Source organism: Microcebus murinus, chromosome 4 (genome assembly GCF_040939455.1).
Source record: "Microcebus murinus isolate Inina chromosome 4, M.murinus_Inina_mat1.0, whole genome shotgun sequence".
NCBI classification, from domain to species: domain Eukaryota; kingdom Metazoa; phylum Chordata; class Mammalia; order Primates; family Cheirogaleidae; genus Microcebus; species Microcebus murinus.
The window spans coordinates 59,699,141-59,721,804 of record NC_134107.1 but is presented as its reverse complement, the minus strand read 5'-3'; the positions used below and the strand labels follow the sequence as shown (position 1 = coordinate 59,721,804).

Below are 22,664 nucleotides of genomic sequence, written 5' to 3'. Positions count from 1 at the left end.
GGGGTCTCGCTCATTGCTCAGGCTGGTTTTGAACTCCTGACCTCGAGCAATCTGCCCACCTTGTCCTCCCAGAGTGCTAGGATTACAGGCGTGTGCCACCGTGCCCGGCCTCCCCTCTGTTAAACAGTAAAATTTTAGGATCCCCAGCAATAAAAAGGGATGAAGTACTGACACACACTGCAGCATGGATGAACTTGGAAAGCACTGTTATGCCAAGTGAAAGAAGCCAGTTATAAAAGAGCACGTATTATATGATTCTATTTATGTGAAATGTCCAGAATAGGCAAATCTCTAGAGGCAGAAAGTACATTAGTGGTTGCCTGAGGCTGGGGGAGCAGAAGGAGAAGTGACTGCTAATGTGTATGGAGTGTTTTTGGGGGGTTGATGAAAAGGCTAAATAGATTGTGGCGATGGTTGCACAACTCTCAATATACTAAAAACCATTTGAAATAGGTGAATTACATGGTATGCAAATTATGTCTCAATAAATCTGTAATTTAAAAAAATGTAGTATCCTAATAGCACCTACTTCATAGGGTTGTGAAAAATAAAAACAATGTATATAAAATATTTAGCACATAAGGCACCAAGAAATGACAGTTATCATCATTGTTATTATTAAGAGGAGGCCTGAGAGAACTGAACCAAATCTGGAACTCACTGACCTCTCCCCTCACCTCCCTGCTCCTCACCAGCCAGCCTCTCATCAAGTGACCTGGCTGTCAACCAGCTTCTCTAGGATAAGGTTTCAGGTCAGCGGGAATGTATAAGACCAGTGCCAAGCTGAGGCGACAGAGACAACTGTGAATGGCAAGGAGGGGCCCTCAGATCCCTGCTGCCACCTCCTGGGATGGAACCCTAAGAAGCCCCTGTGCTGCCCCTGCCCTGGCTGGACTCACAGGTAAGACCCCTTTCTCCTCCCCACTCTTCCTCCCCTCTCCCTCTCCCTTCTTGTTCTCCCTTACTGGAGGCTTACAGAGAACAGCCAGGAGCTGTCAGCGATCATTAGCCATAGCTGACAGACCCGAGAGACTCAGTCCAGCCCCTCACCTTATCAAGATGAGGGAATTGCAGCCCTAGTAAGGGCACTGTGGCAGGGCTGGGACTTGAACACAACACCTGTGTCACTCACCCAGGACTCACTCTCCCCTTGCTCCACTAGCTGATTCAGGTGGGATTTTGCAAATCCCCATAGATAGGAAGTGCTTGCTTCTTTGCCTGGCCCAGAATCTCTGGGATTCCTCCTGAGCGTACAGCCCTCTCCGCATGAGGATCTTGGGGCTGTTTTCCTGAGTCAGGATGGTGGGGGCACCTGTGGCCTGAGGCCTGGCCCAGGTCATGTGCCAAGAGGTTTACAGAGCCCATGGTCACTCTTTGCCTGGATGGCTTCCCCGGTGGGATGCTTTGCCAGGGACAGTGGGGTTGGAGTTGAGGAGGCAATAGGATATCTTGGAGTGGGGTCCTCTCAGCCCTACTTCAGAGCTACCATGGGGAATTTGTTTCTAACACAGACTCGATCTCCGGGGCTGCTGTGGGTGGAGAATCCACTTGGTAAACAAGCAGCTCATGGGATTCTGAGCTTCCCCTGACGTCAGACTCTCTGGGCAGTAGAACAGGCACAGACCTAGGTGCCAATCTCAGCTCCATCACTTCAGCTGTGTAACTGGCTAACACCCTCAAAGCCTCATGTCCCTGGTCTATGAAGTCGAAATAATGATAGCAACTACCCTATAGCTTTATAAAGAGATTGAATTAGTCAACGTCTATAACCTTAGCAGGGTGCCTGGTACAGGAAGCACTCAGCAAACATTGATGGGCTGTGCAGGCTAGAACATCCCATCCTTCACATACCTCAACAGAGCTACAGGGACAAGGACTCTCTTGACTTCTTCCTCTACCAGCCGGTGGTACAGGGCTGCTGGCTGCTAGGCTTCTAGAGGAGGCTAGAGTGAAGGGAAGGAGGCTGAAAGGCACTGGCCTCAGGGCAGCCCCTACTTGTGCCCACCACTGTGACCTCCCTTCCTCCCCCAACTTGACTGAAAGTTCTAGAGCCCTCCCCCAAAGGTGTGTGTGGCTTTTGACCTGAGTCCATGCCCATCAGTTCCATTTCCCTGGGTGGCTCAGGACTGGCCCCTGGAATGGGCTCCAACTTTGCCTCTGGCCACTGCTCTTGACCAAGTTTAGGCTTCAGTACCTTCTGCTGGCACCATTCCAGCAACCTCCTCACTGGTCTCAGAGCCTTCCACCTCTCCCTTCCAGTTCAGCCTTGACACCTGCACCAGCATGCTGTGCGCACAGATCTGACTGTTGCTGGAAAACCACCAACCATTCTCCCTTCTCCACTAGATTAAGTGTAACCCTGGCATTCAAGGCTCCCTACCAAAGGCCCCTGTGGTTATCTCTGATCTCATTTCCTATTTCCCCACTTCAGTAAATGGGGTTCTTTGGTCAACTGGTCCTCTCTGACCCCTCTGAGTGTCCTCCCTGCACCAGGCTTTGGAGAGAAGCAGGATAAGTAGATCCTGTCTCTGTCTCTTGGCTCCCCATCTAGGGGAAAATCTTTTGCAGTTAATGAGCTCATTCTACAAGAATGCCTGGAGTCGGAGGCAGCAGGGGACAAGGTAGGTTCGGAAGGGAAGCCCTGTGTGACAGACAGTTCAGTCCTCAGCCAGGGAAGAAGAGGCTTTCTCCAGCCTCAACAGGAGGCAAAGCCAGTGAAGCCAGCTCTCTGCAGGGCCTGATAAGGCACAAACACTCCACACCAAGTGCCTAGGGCAGAGAATGCATTGGAATCACACAACGCTGCAGGGAGTCCTACTTCTGCTGCTGTGTGGCCCCAGAAAGGTCATTTCACCTGTCTGGGCCTCAGTTTGTAACTCTGAAAGTGGAAAAAATGCTTAACGTGTAGGGTTTTTTCTTTAGAGCCTGGATGACCCTCAAAGGTTTTGAAAACAGGACACTCCTACAACCAATGAGACACTAGAGCTAGGGCCTCCCCAACTCTGAGAGTCAGATGTTTAGATTCATGATGCTGACATCCCAAGCAACTCAGCTCATATCAGAGGAGGGGAAGGGCAGCAAAATGCCAGGGCTTGGCAGAAAGGCTACCAGGACACAGACACTGGGAGAGGCAGCTGTTCCCACACACCCACATGCTGCATTCCAGCTCCCAGGCAGAGGAGCCAGAGCCTCCCTGCTGGGGACAAGCCCAGCACCTGGCAGCTGCTGGTCTTCTGTAGGGTAAAGGTAAGTGAGGAAGGAGGCAGGTGGAGGGTGGGTCCTCTAGCACACCTGCAATGCTCTCTCTTCTGCTAAGAGAGGTAGTACACCTGTGGTCCCAACTACTCAGGAGGATGAGGGAGGAGAATCATTTGAGATCAGGAGTTCAAGGTTGCAATGAAAGGCCAGGGCGTGGTGGCTCACCCCTGTAATCCTAGCACTCTGGGAGGCCGAGGCGGGTGGATAGCCTAAGGTCAGGAGTTCAAAACCAGCCTAAGCAATGAGCAAGACCCCCGTCTCTCCTAAAAAATAGAAAGAAATTAATTGGCCAACTAAAAATATATACAACAAAATTAGCTGGGCATGGTGGCGCATGCCTGTAGTCCCAGCTACTTGGGAGGCTGAGGCAAAAGGATTGCTTGAGCCCAGGAGTTTGAGGTTGCTGTGAACTAGGCTGATGCCATGGCACTCTAGCCCGGGCAACAAAATGAGATTCTGTCTCAAAAAAAAAAAAAAAAGGTTGCAATGAGCTATGATGATGTCACTGCACTCCAGCCTGGGTGACAGAGTGAGACCCTGTCTCTAAAAAGCAAAAATAAAAAATATATAAGATATTTTTTTAAAAAGACTATATGCAGAAAGCCTTGCAAAAATAAAAGGTTTTCATCCAAGGTGAATAACAGTTCTGTTGAATCACAACCAATGTTTATTTAATTTATTTGGGAAAGAAGCGTCTATGGGGCTTGGCGGGCTTCGTATACCTCGGGGAGCAGGATTAGCAGAAAAAGCCTCTCTTAGGAAGCAGCTTGACACTGGGGAGAACAGGGTGTGTGTGGAGTCAGAACCACGTCTTGTCCCTGCCTGGGCCTTGGTTTCCTCATCTATGTGGTGGAGATACCACCAGCCCTGCCTGCCTTGTGGTATGGAGGGGAGGAGCAGGAGCAGGGTGAGGATTGCAAAGTGTGAGGCATGGGAAAGTGACTTGTTTTCATAGACCGAATTCATGCAGCTTGAGTATGGCAGTGCCCAGGCTTCTCGCTTTCTAGAGCCCTTCCCGGGTGCTGAGGGACACCTGGGCCAGACATCTGCTCCATCGGCCTCCTCTGGCCTTTCTCCTACAGCCTCCCCGCTGCACTGAAGCCCACGGCTGCCTCTCTCCTTGGACCTCCTCTGGGCCTCAAAGGCAGCAAGCAGAGCTTTCTGGGACCATGGTTGGACTAAAGCCTTCAGACATGCCTCCCACAACGGCTGTGAAGTTCCTGGGGGCGGGCACAGCGGCCTGTTTTGCTGACCTCCTCACCTTTCCGCTGGACACAGCCAAGGTCCGCCTGCAGGTAGGTTGTGATTGTTCTCAGGTTCCGCCCAGGCAGGGTCCCTGTGCACACAGCCTCTTCCTGCCTGCCCACCCAGCTCCTCACCCACTGCGGTTGTCCCTCAGATCCAGGGGGAGAACCAAGCAGCCCAGGCAGCCCGAGGTGTGCAGTACCGTGGCGTGGTGGGCACCATCCTGACCATGGTGCGCACCGAGGGCCTCCGCAGCCCCTACAACGGGCTGGTCGCTGGCCTGCATCGCCAGATGAGCTTCGCCTCCATCCGCATCGGCCTATACGACTCAGTCAAGCAGATCTACACCCCCAAAGGAGCAGACCGTGAGCACCCAAGTCCCCATGGACACCAAGGGAGTGGGAGGAATCAGAAGCTTGGCATGTGGGTCAGGAGACCAGGGCAGTCCAGACTCAGAGCAGAAGAGGGGGTGTCTGGAAGCTGGTAACAGGTGCTCATGAGGAGACTCAGTGGCCATCAAGGAAGCTCCAGACTCTAACCCAGGCAGGAACAGAGCGCAGGCACCGGACAAGGGCAGCCCCGTGAAGAGGAGCATCATCCCAGAGAGCTCTTCAGTGTGGGACACTGGCCCATTCTCTGCTTCTTCCAGATTCCAGCATCGCTACCCGGATTTTGGCGGGCTGCACCACAGGGGCCATGGCGGTAACCTGTGCCCAACCCACAGATGTGGTGAAGATCCGATTTCAGGCCAGTGTCACTCTCGGGCCCCGGAGCAACAGGAAATACAGTGGGACTATGGATGCCTACAGAACCATCGCTAGGGAGGAAGGGCTCAGGGGCCTGTGGAAAGGTGAGTTTGGACTCCAGGTTCAGGGGGCCTTTGGCAGAGCCTTCCCTGCACTAGGGCTGGGCAGGGAACCGAGCAAGGAGGGAACTCCCAGCACAGTGTGTTCCAGTGATTCTGAAAGAACATGCCAACCCAAAGTACCTCACTGACATGCCACAGCTCCTCAAATTCAGTTCATTTTACCAACCCTTCGCCATGAGCAGGCTGCTGCAAGAGACACAGAAATGAATACAAGACACCTTCCACCCCAACAGGTCACTTGCAGACACGCAGAGATAAGTCAGGGAGCAGCTATACCATGGGCAGGATGTGCTAGGTGTCACACCGGAGGTGTAGATCCAGAGGTGGGGAAAAGCATGCCAGCTATACAGAGAAGGTAAGGCCTAAGCTGGGCCTCAAAGGCTCCACATGTGTGGAGATGGAAGGGAAGGGGTTTCAAGCAGGACACAGAGAAAACACAGAAGCTTTGGAAAAGCACAACCCTGAGGAGTGAGGCACAGGGAGATGCAGTGCTGAGGGGGCTTCTTGAGTTTCCTATGTGTCTGTGTGGTGGTCACCTTGACGAATGCTGGAATCTCTCACATGTGCGTGAAGTCACATGAATCCTTGTGGAAGAAACAATGACCTAGTGAAATTTAGGGGCAAGACATCTGGGTCATAGCCCTGGCTCTGCACTCACTTGCTGGGTGCCCTCCCAGAGCTGTACCCTCCCGTGAAACCAGGAGGTTGGTCTTGATATTCTCCTAGGGCCCTGCTAGGACCACATTCTATCACTGTTCCAAAAGCCCCACCTCCCTCTTCCAAAGAATGATTTCCTTTTCTGACTGCAGCTGGGTCTCCGGGAAGCATATTTTAATTTTGACAGCTATCATAGATTATCCTCCAAAATGTGGCCAAATCAACAAAAGTGAGCCTCTCTCTTTTCTGTCTCTGAGAAAGACATGTTAACCCTAGAAAGGAAAATGTAGAATCTGCTCAGCTGGGGTGGGTTCCTCTGGCTGAGACCATTGGAATGGGGCACTATGCCCCACACTGTGGCCTTGCAGCCAGGGCATCCAATTCTCCCATTCCCCATTCATCAGCCCTGACTCCCTTCCTAACAGGAACTTTTCCCAACATCACGAGGAATGCCATCGTCAACTGTGCTGAGATGGTGACCTACGACATCATCAAGGAGAAGCTGCTGGACTATCGCCTGCTCACTGGTGAGGCACCAGGCTCCAGGCAGACAGTGCTCCCTCGGCAGGGCAGGGACATAGAACTCCACAGAGTGGGCACCACCCAGAGATTACTAGCCTTTAGGAGGAGTAGAGAGAGCAGCAGCCAACAGTTAAAAGTGACCAGTACAGAACTGTGACCAGTGGGAAAGACGCCTGGGCTGGGAGGCTGGAAACTGGATGCCAGTCCCAGCACCACTTCTCACTGTGGACCTTCAAGCAAGGGTCTCTCACCTTCTCTGATTTCAGTTTCCTCAAACAACGTGGTTTGGGCTGGATGACCTTCCAACTCTGGGATGACCCAGTTCTAGTTTGCCGGTACTTACCAAGACCTTAGCTAGCCCTGGGCACTGAGAGATACGGAAAATACTGTCCTTATGCTCAAGGAGTTCAAGGTTTAGTTGAAGACAAACAATAAACACATGGAACAGAATGCAATCACACTCCTTGATATTTGCTCTTCCCTTCTCTTCTACAGACAACTTCCCCTGCCACTTTGTCTCTGCCTTTGGAGCTGGCTTCTGTGCCACAGTGGTGGCTTCCCCAGTAGACGTGGTGAAGACCCGGTATATGAACTCACCGCCAGGCCAGTACCGCAGCCCCCTGGACTGCATGCTAAAGCTGGTAGTCCGCGAGGGCCCCACAGCCTTCTACAAGGGGTGAGCCGCCTCCTATATCTCCAGCACTCCCTCCCAGAGAACTGGAGCTTCTTTCTTTTCTAATGTGGTTACCATGGGTCAACCTGGGGATGTAGCAGTAAACAGTACAGATGCCATGAAGGAGAAGTATAAATAACTATGGAAGAAAAAAAAAGTGAACCAAACCTGATTTGGAGAGTCGGGGAAGCCTTAATGAGAGAAAGTAGTCTAGGGATAGGTAAAAGTACTGTCTATCTCCAACCTTTGGGGCAAGAGAGAACCAGAGAAAGGTAGTTAGTAATCCTGGAATTTTTTTCCAACCTACTGCCATGACCATTGATCACTACAATGATGATAGCCAAAGTGCCTTACTCACTATCCCAACACACTTCACATTTTCCTGCTTCTATGCCTTTGCTAAGTTTACTGTTACCTCTGCACAGAATGCCTCTCACCATCTACAGAATCTAAATCTTAGCCATTGTTTAAAACTAGTTCATATGCCACCTACTCCCTATCTCTCTCAGGTATAAATTTTCCCTCCTCCCTGGATGTTGGCAATACCATTTGATACCATTTTTATGGTATTTACCACTTCATGCCTTGTATCATAGTATGTAAGCTACAAGTATTCCCCATGCTAAAGCACAAGCTCCTTAAATCCAAGGATCAGGATTATATTAGGTTGGTGCAAAAGTAATTGGGGTTTTAGACCCTGAATTTTAAATCATTATAACTAGGATCAAACACATCTTTATTAATCAAAATAGGAACCATTACAATCAACACATTTTCGCCAACGAGAAATAAATTTGTTTATTCCATGGTTTGGAATTCATGCTTAAAATCCATGCTTCAGAATTCAACTAACTGTTGGAAAGCAATTTCTGCATCCTGCTGGTTGTGGAAGCACTTTCCCTGTAAAAAGCTGAGATGCTTGAAGAAGTGATAGTCGGCAAGAGGTCAGGTGAATGTGGCGGATGAGGCAAAACTTCATAGCCCAATTCGTTCAAGTTTTGAAGCATTGGTTGTGCCACGTGCAGTCAGGTATTGTCATGTAGAAGAATTGGGCCCTTTCTGTGGACCAATGCCAGATGCAGGCATTGCAGTTTTCAGGGCATCTCGCTGATTTGCTGAGCATACTTCTCAGAGGTAATGGTTTCACTGGGATTCAGAAAGCTGTAGTGGATCAGACTAGCAGCAGACCACCAAACAGTGACCATGACCTTTCGTTGGTGCAAGCTTGGCTTTGGGAAGTGCTTTGGAGCTTCTTCTCGGGTTGTTGTATAAAATCCACTTTTTGTCGCATGTCACCATCCAATCAAGAAATGATTTGTTGTTATTAGGTACAGGAAGACAGGACGACATTTCAAAATGGCAATTTTTTAAAATTTTTGGTCAGCTCATGAGGCACCCACTTATTGAGCTTTTTCACCTTTCCAATTTGCTTCAAATGCCAAATGACCATAGAATGGTCGACTTTGAGTTCTTTGGCAACTTCTCATGTAGTTGTAAGAGGATCAGCTTTGATGATTGCTCTCAATTGGTTGTTGTCAACTTCCAGTGGCCAGCCACTGTGCTCCTCATCTTCAAGGCTCTCGTCTCCTTTGCAAAACTTCTTTTTTTTTTTTTTGAGACAGAGTCTCGCTTTGTTGCCCAGGCTAGAGTGAGTGCCGTGGCGTCAGCCTAGCTCACAGCAACCTCAAACTCCTGGGCTCCAGTGATCCTTCTGCCTCAGCCTCCCGGGTAGCTGGGACTACAGGCATGCGCCACCATGCCCGGCTAATTTTTTTATATATATATCAGTTGGCCAATTAATTTCTTTCTATTTATAGTAGAGACGGGGTCTCGCTCTTGCTCAGGCTGGTTTTGAACTCCTGACCTTGAGCAATCCGCCCGCCTCGGCCTCCCAAGAGCTAGGATTACAGGCGTGAGCCACAGCGCCCGGCCTCCTTTGCAAAACTTCTTGAACACCGCTGCACTGTATATTCATTATCGGTTCCTGGGCCAAATTCATTGTTGATGTTGCGAGTTGTCTCCGCTGCTCTTTATAACCCATTTTGAACTCAAATAGAAAAATTGCTGGAATTTGCTTTTTTTTTTTTTTTTTTGAGACAGAGTCTTGCTTTGTTGCCCAGGCTAGAGTGAGTGCTACGGCATGAGCCTAGCTCATAGCAACCTCAAACTCCTGGGCTTAAGTAATCCTGCTGCCTCAGCCTCCCGAGTAGCTGGGACTACAGGCATGCGCCACCATGCCTGGCTAATTTTTTCTATATATATTAGTTGGCCAATTAATTTCTTTCTATTTATAGTAGAGATGGGGTCTTGCTCTTGCTCAGGCTGGTTTCGAACTCCTGACCTCAAGCAATCCACCTGCCTTGGCCTCCCAGAGTGCTAGGATTACAGGCGAAAGCCACTGCACCCAGCCTGGAATTTGCTTTTTAACATCATTTCCATAGTCTAAAATAAATATAAACAGCAAGTAATAAGTCATTAGCAAAGAAACCTAAAGTGAGAAATGCACATTAAAATGATGCATAACATAACTACATTTAAGAGTGTATTCCAGGCCGGGCGCTGTGGCTCACGCCTGTAATCCTAGCTCTTGGGAGGCCGAGGCGGGCGGATTGCTCAAGGTCAGGAGTTCAAAACCAGCCTGAGCAAGAGCGAGACCCCGTCTCTACTATAAATAGAAAGAAATTAATTGGCCAACTGATATATATATAAAAAAATTAGCCGGGCATGGTGGTGCATGCCTGTAGTCCCAGCTACCCGGGAGGCTGAGGCAGAAGGATCACTTGAGCCCAGGAGTTTGAGGTTGCTGTGAGCTAGGCTGACGCCATGGCACTCACTCTAGCCTGGGCAACAAAGCGAGACTCTGTCTCAAAAAAAAAAAAAAAAAAAAAAAAAAAAAAAAAGAGTGTATTCCAATATCAAATGGCAAATTTTAACAATGCTAAAACTGCAATTACTTTTACTCCAACCTAATGCATCTTTAATTTCCCAAAGCCCCTAGCCCAAAGCAAGCACTCAATAATGTAGGTTATTTATGATTATCATGGTAGCTAACCCACCATGTATTAGGCCCTGTGCTATGCATTTGACATATGTACCTCAATAATTCCCTGAACTGGGTAGTATTCTCCACATTCACTCAGGAGGAGATTGAGTCTCAAAAAAGTTAAATAACTTCTCCAAGATCACAAGTTAAAATGGCAGAGCCACAGCTCAAACCCAGACCATCACACACCTCATCTAACATGTTGTTGTTTATCCTACTGGTAAGCCCTACTGGTAAGCTTGGCCCTCTCACCTCCCACCGCTGATGCCTTCAACAGACAGTTGTCTGGTGCCTGACATAAGACTGGACCCAGCAAGAAAACAGGAACCACCATAGGTTCTCAAGCCTGGGAATGATATAATAAATGTATATTTCAATTGACAGACTCTTCTTCTGATAAATGCTTCTATTATTACAGTCTTCCTCTCTAGCCACTTGTCTCAGTTATCAAACATTTATTGAGCATCTTGTGTGTGTTCCAGGCCCTGTGCTATGTTTTCCTCAAAGAGCAGTAGGCAAGTAGGTGACATTTATTGAGTGTTTACTGATACTGGGCCCTGTACATACTATGTGCTGTCCAACATTAATCTGCATGACAACTCTATAAGACAGATACTGTTATTTTCCTGGTTTAACAGGTAAGAAAACTAAGAAAGATTCATTAACTTGTCCAGGTTGTAAAGCTAGAAACTGGTAGAGCTAGGATTTGAACCCAGGTCTGACTCCATAGTTCACATTTGTTGCCACAATGCTTATAGTCCATGTGAGGGTCAGGAAAGGCAATGGCATGAGGTTATGGTGCCCAAGTTGAGTCCTACAGAGCAAAGAGCAACTATCCAGGCAAGGAAGAGAGTAGGGGCCATTCCAAGCAGAATGTCATAAGCAAAGGCATAGAGGTGAGAGGGCCTGACATCCTCAAGGAACTGTAACTAGCTGAGTCTGGCAGGAGTGAAAGGGCCCAGGAGGGGATTAGAGGAGAGGGTGAGAGGAAGATGGGGCCAGGCCATGGGCTCATCCCCGAGTCCCTGAGGCACAGTTGAGCTGGGCCTCTCTCCCTGCTGTGCCATGGCAGCACAGGCACACTTTCTGGAATGAGCTAAATTTGGTGCCACACTGTCTTCACCCTGTGGTGCCCCATTGGCTCAGTGTCCTGGCAGGATGTAAGTGAGCCCAGAAACACTGGACAACAGGGTGTAGTCAGGTCAGACACTCATTTGAACCCCAGCTCTGACATTTATTAGCTGTGTGGTTTTGGTTGAGCTTCTTAACCTTCTCAGGCCTTGGTTCTGAAAAAGGAACCTGGCATCAATCCCAGCTGCCTTACAGAATAGCGAGAATTAACTGCCTGACACAGTAACCTGGCTCAATCTGTTTTTCCTTTCCTGACTCCAACTTCTGCCTAAATCCCCTAAGCAGAGAAGAAAACAACTGAAATGATCTCAGAAGATGCCTATGACAAACAGAAGTCAAGTTCCTTTGCCACAAACACTGTGTACAGGGGAGAGCACGGTGGGTCTCTTTGTGGTCTCCTAGTTCGCTCCACCTGATGTTTTGGTTGTTTTCTCATCAGATTTACACCGTCCTTTTTGCGTTTGGGAACCTGGAATGTGATGATGTTCGTAACCTACGAGCAGATGCAACGGGCCTTGATGAAAGTCCAGATGTTACGAGAATCTCCTTTTTGAACAAGACAAGAAGGCAACTGGTACTTAACTTGGATGAAACCAAGAATGGAAAAGTGGAATGCAACAGTGGATCCACATACACATGAACACAGACTACACATGTTTACAAAACTGTTTACTTGTTGCTGATTCAAGAAACAGAAGTAGAAGAAGATTCTGGTCTACAGTGCTTTATCTTAAGAACACTTTTGTTTTGCACTGACAAAATGGAAAATAAATTATATTAATTTTTGAAACCCATTAGGCATGCCTAACATTTAGGCAAGAGAAATCAAAACAGATCCATTTGGATAAAACGGAAGTTTGCAAACTTTTATCCTCCATAAAATCTGATTAGACAATGAATTATAAGCAGGAAAGACTGCAAGCACAGGCCAGGAGTGGCCCACAATACAGTTTGAAATTGGCCAAAGAGTCTAGAGAGATGCCACCAAAGCACCACAAAGCTGTGACTGCAGGCCTCATGGTCACACATGGATCATCAGCCTGTAGTGTGTCTGCCAAGTAGAATCCATTGGGATTCTAAGAAATGTGAGAAACAAAAGAGAAAACCTAGAACCTGTGCCAAAGGAGCCCTGATGAGCCAATGTGAGGCTGAGGCTTGTAAATATTCACTTGATTGGAGAATCAAGAGGGCAGCCTCAGTCCCCTTTCCTGTAAAATGGGGGTAATAGTCCCTTCCCTGCCTACCTCACCAAGGTGAAGATCATGTGAGAAGCTGGGCATGAAGACACTTTATAAAAACAAAAGCTCTGGACAAATGTAAATATAAGGATACTGCCTTGGGAGAGATTTGTTAGGATAGAGAGGAACTATCAGAGAATAAGTTTGGTTTTTTTTGTTTATTTGTTTGTTTGTTTTGAGACAGAGTCTCACTTTATTGCCCAGGCTAGAGTAAGTGCCATGGCATCAGCCTAGCTCACATCAACCTCAAACTCCTGGGCTCAAGCAATCCTCCTGCCTCAGCCTCCCAAGTAGCTGGGACTACAGGCATGTGCCACCATGCCCGGCTAATTTTTTCTATATATATTAGTTGGCCAATTAATTTCTTTCTATTTATAGTAGAGACAGGGTCTCGCTCTTGCTCAGGCTGGTCTCGAACTCCTGAGCTCAAACAATCCGCCCGCCTTGGCTTCCCAGAGAGCTAGGATTACAGACATGAGCCACCACACCCAGCCCAGAGAATAAGTTTTTGAAAGACACAGTTATCTAGTAAGACCAAAAGAACCAGGGACTCAGGGGCTGGGGTTACAGTGGATGACATGAATCTGCAGGAGCCCCACTCCCTTGCAGTCCCTACTCCCTGGCTCCATTGTGAGCACGCTGAAGGGTTGTGGGGCTTGGGAGGAAAGAGGTAGATGTCTGGCCAAGATCCTAAATTAGCAGGACTCAGAATTTTTGGAAAATTATTATGACTTAATAAAGGAATTCATACCTCAGGTGTGGAATAAGAACAGTTGCTTTTCTGCCTTCTCTTTCTTGAACAGAGACTTCCATTCTCATTTCAGGCTTCCTATTTGTCAGTTTGGGCCAGATTCTGCCCACACACACCCTACCCTCTGCCCTCTCTGACCCGGTTTGACTACAGGCAAGTTCCTGTACCTTTTAGGGCTTCAGCTCCTCCATCACAAAAGACAGAGTTGAACCAGACGACCTGTTTCCACGCTTAAGACTACATGTCTTTCAGATTGATAATGGGGACCCAGCATGCCAGTGTCTTTTTCTGATTCTTCGCAACCTTGTGTGGTTCCAATGGTAGTCAGAACTGGGTTTAAACCTTACCCCACCCCACCTTACTAGCCACCTAACCACAGGGAATCCTTGCTCCTCAGCATCCTACCAGATAAGTGGGAATAACAATTTCTCCCCCATAGGCTTGATCTAAAATGCCTTGGAATATAGGAGCTGCTCTTATTTTCCCCTCCTTCCCCACTCTGACTCCTCTGCACCCTGCAAAAAAAGCAAATATCCATTCATCCTCAGCACTTTCCTAAATTTTAATTATAACTGGGGATAATCCACCTATACAAACTGAATAAAAGTAAAAATAAAGGCTGATTTAATATCTGGCTTGGCTTTCAAATAAAACCCATATTTAAAAGTTTCTCTTTCTTTTGACTTGACTGATAATATACAAATCACTCTCAAACTCCTGGTCTCAGTTTGTAAGTTTCTAGGGGCCAGGAAATATGTCATCCATGAATTTCTATGTAGCAATATTAACACATCATCTACCCAGAGGTTAGTATTCAGATGATGACTCTGAGGGGGGTGGGTAAATGTTTCTAAGAGATATTTTGCCTGGGATCAGGAGCCTAGTGAACTCCAAGTCCAGCCTTTTAGAGAAGAGAATACAAAATTTGTGGAAAGTCTTGTGAGGTTTACAGATCAAAATACTAGGAACTCTTTCTTTACTTCTTAAAGCAGGGGTTGGATCAGATGACCTAAGGCTCTTTAGTTCTGTGATTCTAAGAACTGAGAGACAGTTTCTTCCAGGCTATAGCATGTGTGCCTTTTCCAGTCCTGTGCTCAATTTCTGCTTCCAAGAAACCAGCAATGTGAACTCATGAGAAGGTCGGATCACCAGGTGAGGCTGACATCTGAGTTCTGTGCCCTATTTCCCCACCACACACCTAGAGTCACCTCCAGTCAAGTCATTCAAAAGAAATCTGCTTTTTATCAAATTCTTCTAGTATATCAGGCAAAAGATAAGACAGTTTGAGCCCTGACTCAGCCACATTAGTGACATACTGGATAACTGACTTCACAGAAATCTTTTAAATAAAGGTAATTTTTTTAAAAGACTATTTTATTCAGGAGGAATGAATGTTAAGTAAGGAACTATAATTATTAATATATCTCTGTAGATGAGTTTATTTGTTTCAGGGTAATTTGAATACTGCCCTGAAACAGTATGAACACTATAGCAGTGTGCTACACAAATGAAAATGTTCATTGTACAGACATTGTCAGCCACATATTATATCAGGTGCTAAGGTGAATAAAACTGTCCTGTCTTCAAGGAACTCTTTGGTGTGGAAGATGGTAGGGAAGAAAAGACAAACTGCAAACCATCGATGACCATACTGAGTGATAAAAGCTACAAACAGAGGTACACACAAGGCACCTGAGAGTGGGTACACGAATGAAGGACACCTGATCTGGTTTTGGGGCCAGAAAGCTGCTTGGAGGAACACACCTAAAGGACAAATAGGAGTTATCTGGCAAAGGAAGGTGGGTGAAAGTTATTTTAGGCAGGGCTCATACAAAGGCCCAGAAATAAGACAAAAACAAGGTGCTTTCAATGGATTATAAGCTGTCAGTATGGCTGCGTTGCAAATTTAAAGGCAAGAAGTCAGACAGATGGGGATGACAAGGAAGACAAGGGCCCTAAAAGGCTGTAGATGCCACATATTAGGGACTGAATGTTTGTGTCCTCCCCAAATGTATAAGTTGAAACCCTAACCCCCAATGTGATAGTGTTTGGAGATGGGACTTTAGGGGAGGTAATTATGTTTTAATGAGATTGGGGTTCCCATGATGGGATTAGTGTCCCTATAAGAAGCAACACAATGAGAAGCAGCCATCTGCAAACCAGGAAGAGAATCCCCATCAGCAACCAAACTACCAGGAACCTTGACCTTAGACTGTTCAGCCCCAGAACTGTAAGAAATAAATTTCTGGCCAGGCGCAGTGGCTCACGCCTGTAATCCTAGTACTCTGGGAGGCCAAGGCGGGCAGATTGCTCGAGGTCAGGAGTTCGAAACCAGCCTGAGCAAGAGCGAGACCTCGTCTCTACTATAAATAAAAAAGAAATTAATTGGCCAACTAATATACATAGAAAAAATTAGCCGGGCATGGTGGCATATGCCTGTAGTCCCAGCTACTCGGGAGGCTGAGGCAAGAGGATCACTTGAGCCCAGGAGTCTGAGGTTGCTGTGAGCTAGGCTGACGCCATGGCACTCACTGTAGCCTGGGCAACAAAGTGAGACTCTGTCTCAAAAAAAAAAAAAAGAAAGAAAGAAAGAAAGAAATTTCTACTGTTTAAGCCACCCAGTCTATGGTATTTTGTTATGGCAGCCCAAGTTGACTAATATACTACATTAATGAATTAGAACATTCTGAGGACAGTGTGGTGCTCCTGAAGTGTTTTAAGAAGACAATGACTGGCTGCAGTATGGAGAATGAATTAATGGAGTGGACTCTGGTCTTAGGAGGATGAGGCTGTTCTTGAGACTAAGGCAAGAGTACTGGAAGTGGGGAGTTGAGGGAACAGAATAGTGATAAAAGCAGTTGTACTTGGCAAGATTCTATTTGGAAGGAGTAGTAAAAAAAAAAAAAGATGATTTCACATGTTTAAAAAAACATTTAAATATCCTGTAACAGGCGGCGAACCGGCTTCAGGAGCGGCAGTGGCGGCAAGATGGCCACTCTCCGGGCCTTCACCTGTGACGACCTATTCCACTTCAACAACATTAACTTGGACCCACTGACAGAAACTTATGGGATTCCTTTTTACTTATGGTACCTTGCCCACTGGCCGGAGTATTTCATTGTTGCACAGGCACCTGGTGGAGAATTGATGGGTTATATTATGGGTAAAGCAGAAGGCTCAGTAGCTAGAGAAGAATGGCATAGGCACATCACGGCTCTGTCTGCTGCCCCAGAATTTCAATGCCTTGGTTTGGCTGCTAAAATTATGGAGTTATTAGAGGAAATTTCAGAAAGAAAGAGTGGATTTTTTGTTGATCTCTTTGTAAGAGTATCTAACCAAGTTGCAGTCAACATGTACAAGCAGTTGGGCTACAGTGTACATAGGACAGTCATAGAATACTATTCAGCCAGGCGTGGTGGTTCACGCCTGTAATCCTAGCTCTCTGGGAGGCCGAGGCGGGCAGATTGCTCGAGGTCTGGAGTTCGAAAGCAGCCTGAGCAAGAGCGAGACCCCGTCTCTACTATAAATAGAAAGAAATTAATTGGCCAACTAATATATATAAAAAAAAAAAATTAGCCGGGCATGGTGGCGCATGCCTGTAGTCCCAGCTACTCGGGGGGCTGAGGCAGAAGGATTGCTTGAGCCCAGGAGTTTGAGGTTGCTGTGAGCCAGGCTGACGCCACGGCACTCACTCTAGCCTGGGCAACAAAGCGAGACTCTGTCTCAAAAAAAAAAAAAAAAGAATACTATTCAGCCAGCAACAGGGAGCCCGATGAGGATGCTTATGATATGAGGAAGGCATTTTCCAGGGACACAGAGAAGAAATCCATCATACCATTACCTCATCCTGTGAGGCCTGAAGACATTGAATAACCCTGGGCAGTGGTTCTGAGGCAGATGCTCCAGATATTTTACGGACAATATTATTTTCATTGGGAGAAAAGTAATAATAATTTAGGTCTTAAAGACTTCAAGAAAATATAGGTTATCAGCTTACTTTAAATCTCATTGTTTCCGATTAGCAATATCATACCTATAAAGCTGTTCACTGTAATAAAATTCAATCGAAAAGGCAGCTAGGTCAGAAGGAAACATTCCACTCTCGTGGTTCATAATATTCACTGTATATTAGGGAAAAGACTTGCTCCAATCTCCTGAATTCTGTGCCTGAGAACAACTGCTGCATATATATATATATATTTTTAAATTTTGTATTGAACTGTTAATTGAAGCTTTAAAAGCATATATGAAATGTATAAATCTAAGATGTATAATGAAATACGTTGTTGACTCGAAAAATAAATAAATATCCTCTAACAAATCATTTTCTTGCCTCTGAACCAAACCCTTTGGCAGTAGCAGACTCACCATTTCCAGAGGTTCCATTGTTGAATAGCTCTGTCTGGAAGAAAGCTTTCTAATAATGAATCAACAGTACAGATGTAGCATTTATTGCTTTGCTCTCTTCTGTCATTTCGGAGACACATGCTGAGCCTGACACACATGGGGAACTTAGGTGCCCCTCTGATGGACTCCCACAATCATGGTCACACTGTGTTGTATTTCACTGGTTGTGTGTCTGACTTCCCCACTAGCCTGTGAGTTCCTTGCAGGCATGCACAGGGTCATGTTTACAATTGTACCCACAGCCTTTAGCAGAGTGCCTGGAACATTGCAAAATGAATGAGTAAATGAATGAATGAATGAATGAATTTTGGGGGGTAATTTTTAAAATTGTGGTAAAATACATGTAATATAAAATTTATTATCTTAACCATTTTTAAATGTACAGTTCAGTGGAATTAAGTACATTTGCATTGTTCTGCAACCATCACCACTATCCATCCCCAGAATGCTTTTCATCTTATAAGATTGAAACTCTATATCCATTAAACAATAATTTCCCATTCTCCCTTCCCCCAGCCCCTGGCATTCACTATTCTACCTTCTGTCTCTATGAATTTGACTACTCTAGGAATGACATGTAAATGGAATTATACAGTATTTGTCTTGTTGTGAATGGCTCATTTGACTTAGCATAATGTCCTCAAGATTCATCCATGCTGTACCATGTCTATTATATGTATTGTATTATATCCATTCATCTGTCAGTGAACACCTGGATTGCTTCCATCTTTTCACTATTGTGAATAATGCTGCTATGAACATGGGTGTACAGCTATTTCTTCCAAATTTTCCAATCTTTTTAGGTATATATCCAAAGTAGCATTCCTTAGTCATATGGTAATTCTATTTTTAATGTTTTGAGGAATCACCATACTCTTTCCACAACAGCTGAATCATTTTACATTCCTACCAGCAGTGTACAGTGTACAGCAAGGGTTCCAATTTCTTCACATCCTCATCAACACTTATTATTTTCCTGGTATTTTTTTTTATAGTGGCCATCTAATGGATATGAGGTGGTACCTCATTATGGTTTTGAATTGCATTTCCCTAATGATTAGTGATGTTGAGCATCTTTTCATGCATCTATTGGCCATTTGTATGTCTTCATTGGAGAAATGTCTATTTAAAGCTTTTGCCTATTTTTGAATGAAAATTAAATGAGAATTAAATAACTATAATTTCATGCAACTTGGATGAATCTCACAAACATAATGTTGAGTGAAAGATGCAAAATAGTATATACAGTATTATTCCCTTTATACTTAAAAACAAGCAAAACAAATATTTGATGTTAAAATCAGGATAGTGGAGGCCAGATCCGGTGGCTCACACCTGTAATCCTAGCACTCTGGGAGGCCGAGGTGGGTGGATTGCTTGACAACGTCAGGAGTTCGAAACCAGCCTGAGCAAGAGTGAGACCCCATCTCAACTATAAATAGAAAGAAATTAATTGGCCAACTAATATATATAGAAAAAATTAGCTGGGCATGGTGGAGCATGCCTGTAGTCCCAGCTACTTAGGAGGCTGAGGCAGAAGGATCACTCCCCAGCTACTTGGGAGTAGGCAAAAGGATCACTTGAGCGCAGGAGTTTGAGGTTGCTGTGAGCTAGGCTGACACCATGGCACTCACTCTAGCCTGGGCAACAGAGTGAGACTCTGTCTCAAAAAAAAAAAAAAATCAGGATAGTGGTTATTCTTTGAATGAATAGTGACTGAGAGTGGGCACAAAGGATTGTTTCTGGGGTGTTAATGATGTTTCTTGATGTGTGTAATCATTATACAATGGTTTTTGCTTTATATAAATTTATCGTGCTGTATACTTACAATTTGTGCACTGTTTTATATGTGTTATACTTCAATAAAAAGTTTAGGCCGGCATGGTAGCTCACACCTGTACTCCTAGCACTCTGGGAGGCTGAGGCGGGTGGATTGCTCAAGGTCAGAAGTTCGAAACCAGCCTGAGCAAGACCCCGTCTCTACTAAAAATAAAAAGAAACTAATTGACCAACTAAAAATATATATACAAAAAAATTAGCCGGGCACAGTGGCACATGCCTGTAGTCCCAGCTACACGGGAGGCTGAGGCAGTAGGATCGCTTGAGCCCAGGATATTGAGGTTGCTATGAGCTAGGCTGATGCCATGGCACTCACTCTAGCCTGGGCAACAAAGTGAGACTCTGTTTCAAAAAAAAAAAAATGTTTAGTTTAAAAGTGCACTTAACTTGAAGAAGAGACTGATAGTGATCTCCAAGAGAGTGTGTGTGGATGTGTGTGGATAGTGATGATGAGAACTGCTGGCCAGGGAAAGATCTGAGGAAGAGTGTTCCAGGCAAAGGGAACAAGCAGTCCACAGGCCCTAAAGTGGGAATGAGCTTGACATGTTCAAAGCCCAGAAAGAAGGCCTGTGTGGCTGGAGTGAAGTGTGAAATGAATGAGGACACAAATGTCAGTTCATTCATTTATTCATTCATCAAATATGTAAGAATTGTGCCAGAGACTGAGAAATCAGAGGACAGCCAATTGTTTAGAAAGTTTGGCAGAGAGAGGAAGGAGAAAAAATAGCCATTGCAGAGGGGTAGGAAAGTCCTGAGGAGGGTGTCTTTTCTCTTTTCTTTCTTTCTTTCTTTCTTTCTTTCTTTCTTTCTTTCTTTCTTTCTTTCTTTCTTCCTTCCTTCCTTCCTTCCTTCCTTCCTTCCTTCCTTCCTTCCTTCCTTCCTTCCTTCCTTCCTTCCTTCCTTTCTTTCTTTCTTTCTTTCTTTCTTTTCTTTTCGAGACAGGGTCTTGCTCTGTCACCCCAGCTAGAGTGCAGTGGTGTTATCGTAGATCACATAGATAACAGCAACCTCAAACTCCTGGGCTCAAGTGATCCTCCTGTCTCAGCCTCCTGAGTAACTGGGACTACAGGCATGCACCACCATGCCCAGCTAAAGGTTCCTTTCAATTTACACACACACACAGTAGAAGAAAGGAAAGATTGAAGAAGGAGGGAACAGATAGCTGAAACAAGGTCCTGGAGAAAACAGGAGGGGATAGAATAATGGGTATAAGGAGGAGGAATCACTCTGGTAAGAATATGAGAACCCTAGCAATAAAAGAGTTATAAAGGCAAAAAATTCGAAATGGGGACAAGCAAAGTGAAGGCATTCTTCAATCTTTTGTGTGAAATTTGAATAATAATCACATATAAGGGAAGGTTAGTGGGCCTAGAGAGTTATTCATAAGAAAGATGATTGGAAAGCCTGTTTTTTCTTAAAATATAATTTAATAAAGGAACTTGGAATTTCTGATGCATTGCTGACACATTTCTCTATTCTCTGTCATGCTGAGCTGTTGGGAACCCTTAACATGGAGCAGCCCGAGCACTCTAAAGTGTAAGCTGCCGGTCCTCCCACAGGCTCCCACAACCGTCTGAGGGCCTGTGAACCACAGATGTGTTCCACATCCAGCACAACCACCCGTGAAGCAAGCTTCCGCCCAACATGGGACAGGGTCTTGGAAGCTCACAGAGAAAACATGCAAAGTATATTGTCCTGTACATATCCACAGTTACAACAGAGAAATGACTTAAACATGTTAAGAAAGATAAATGAAAATACTTCAAGGAATTATTACCATTGAGATCATCTCATGCTGTCCCTTTACCAATAATTGGATATTAAGACAAAGAGCCTGAGTATAACACCATTATCATATTATTCTGGGATTATGGGGAACATTTTGAACAATGAGAAGAATTATGATTTAATGTCCAGTTTTACTGAGCCTGTCTAATATTTCTTGCCATAAAAGACACCAGTACATTGATCTTATGAATCAGTGTCAATTGTCAAAAGTTCTTCTCTTTGACATTTGAGGAATGGTCACATATTGGTGATTTTCTAACAATATAGCCAGTGGAAGTTGCCATAGAGGCATCATGGATGGTGTAGACTGGTTAGTTCAAATGACATAAAGATATGCATTTTGCCTGAAAAATATGCTACTGATAAGATCATTGATTTAGATCCTTAACTCTCTGGATCATTAGATTAGAATGTGGTGGCTGGGCATGGTGGCTCACACCTGTAATCCTAGCACTCTGGAAGTTCGAAGCGGGAGGATTGCTTGACCTCAGGAGTTTGAGACCAGCCTGAGCAAAAGTGAGACGCCATCTCTGCTAAAAATAGAAAAAATTAGCCAAGCGTGGTGGCGTACACCTGTAGTCCCAGCTACTTGGGAGGCTGAGGCAGGAGAATCACTTGAGTCCAGGAGTTTGAGGTTGCTATAAGCCAGGCTGATGCCACGGCACTCTAGCCTGGGTGACAGAGTGAGACTCTGTCTAAAAAAAAAAAAAAAAAAAAAGAGTCTATATAGCAAACAATTTATTTATTTTGATATACCAATCTCTGAACAACAATTTTATTTTATTGAAGGTTTTACAGTGAATTGAGTGCAAGATGATTAGGTGATTACTTTGAAACCCTGTAAAGTATTTCTTTCAATAGATGAGCATACTAATGTTTCAGCACTTGCAAATGTTCTTAAGATAGACTTACCCTGGTTAAGAATGATGTTTCCATGTATCGCTGACTTCGCCCATAGAAGAGACAAGTAATAAATGTGGATCAGCTTCATTCATCATGGTATAATAATGTTCCATCTGTAAACATTTAAATGTACTGTAGTGAAAAAAAGTACTTTAACTTCACAAAAGATATTCCTACCACAGGATGGCAAGCAAAGTAGGAGTCCCTAACAAGAAGTTTTGTAAGCTCTGATACTGATAAAAATAGTCAAGATCCAGCTAACACGGCCAGTATTAGCAGTTTGAGTCTGGGATACACAAAGCATATTACAGGAATTTCTGTGGATATGTCACCATGTTGTA

General features: G+C 45.3%; 2 protein-coding genes across 2 annotated transcripts; both read left to right on the top strand.

Moving 5' to 3' along the window:
- The first annotated feature begins 548 nt into the window (after positions 1–548).
- On the top strand, positions 549–12,191 carry UCP3 (uncoupling protein 3). The gene is made up of 7 exons (XM_012744859.3): positions 549–901; positions 4,341–4,553; positions 4,658–4,868; positions 5,153–5,353; positions 6,454–6,555; positions 7,046–7,226; positions 11,837–12,191. The coding sequence occupies exons 2-7, from the start codon at positions 4,428–4,430 to the stop codon at positions 11,949–11,951; spliced, it is 936 nt and encodes a 311-aa protein (XP_012600313.2). The 5' UTR covers positions 549–901; positions 4,341–4,427; the 3' UTR covers positions 11,952–12,191.
- A 4,152-nt stretch (positions 12,192–16,343) lies between these two features.
- On the top strand, positions 16,344–17,741 carry LOC105860294 (N-alpha-acetyltransferase 20-like). Its single transcript, XM_076001297.1, has 2 exons — positions 16,344–16,796; positions 17,145–17,741. Exons 1-2 carry the CDS (start codon positions 16,375–16,377, stop codon positions 17,257–17,259), a joined length of 537 nt encoding a protein of 178 aa, XP_075857412.1. The 5' UTR covers positions 16,344–16,374; the 3' UTR covers positions 17,260–17,741.
- Positions 17,742–22,664: the final 4,923 nt, after the last annotated feature.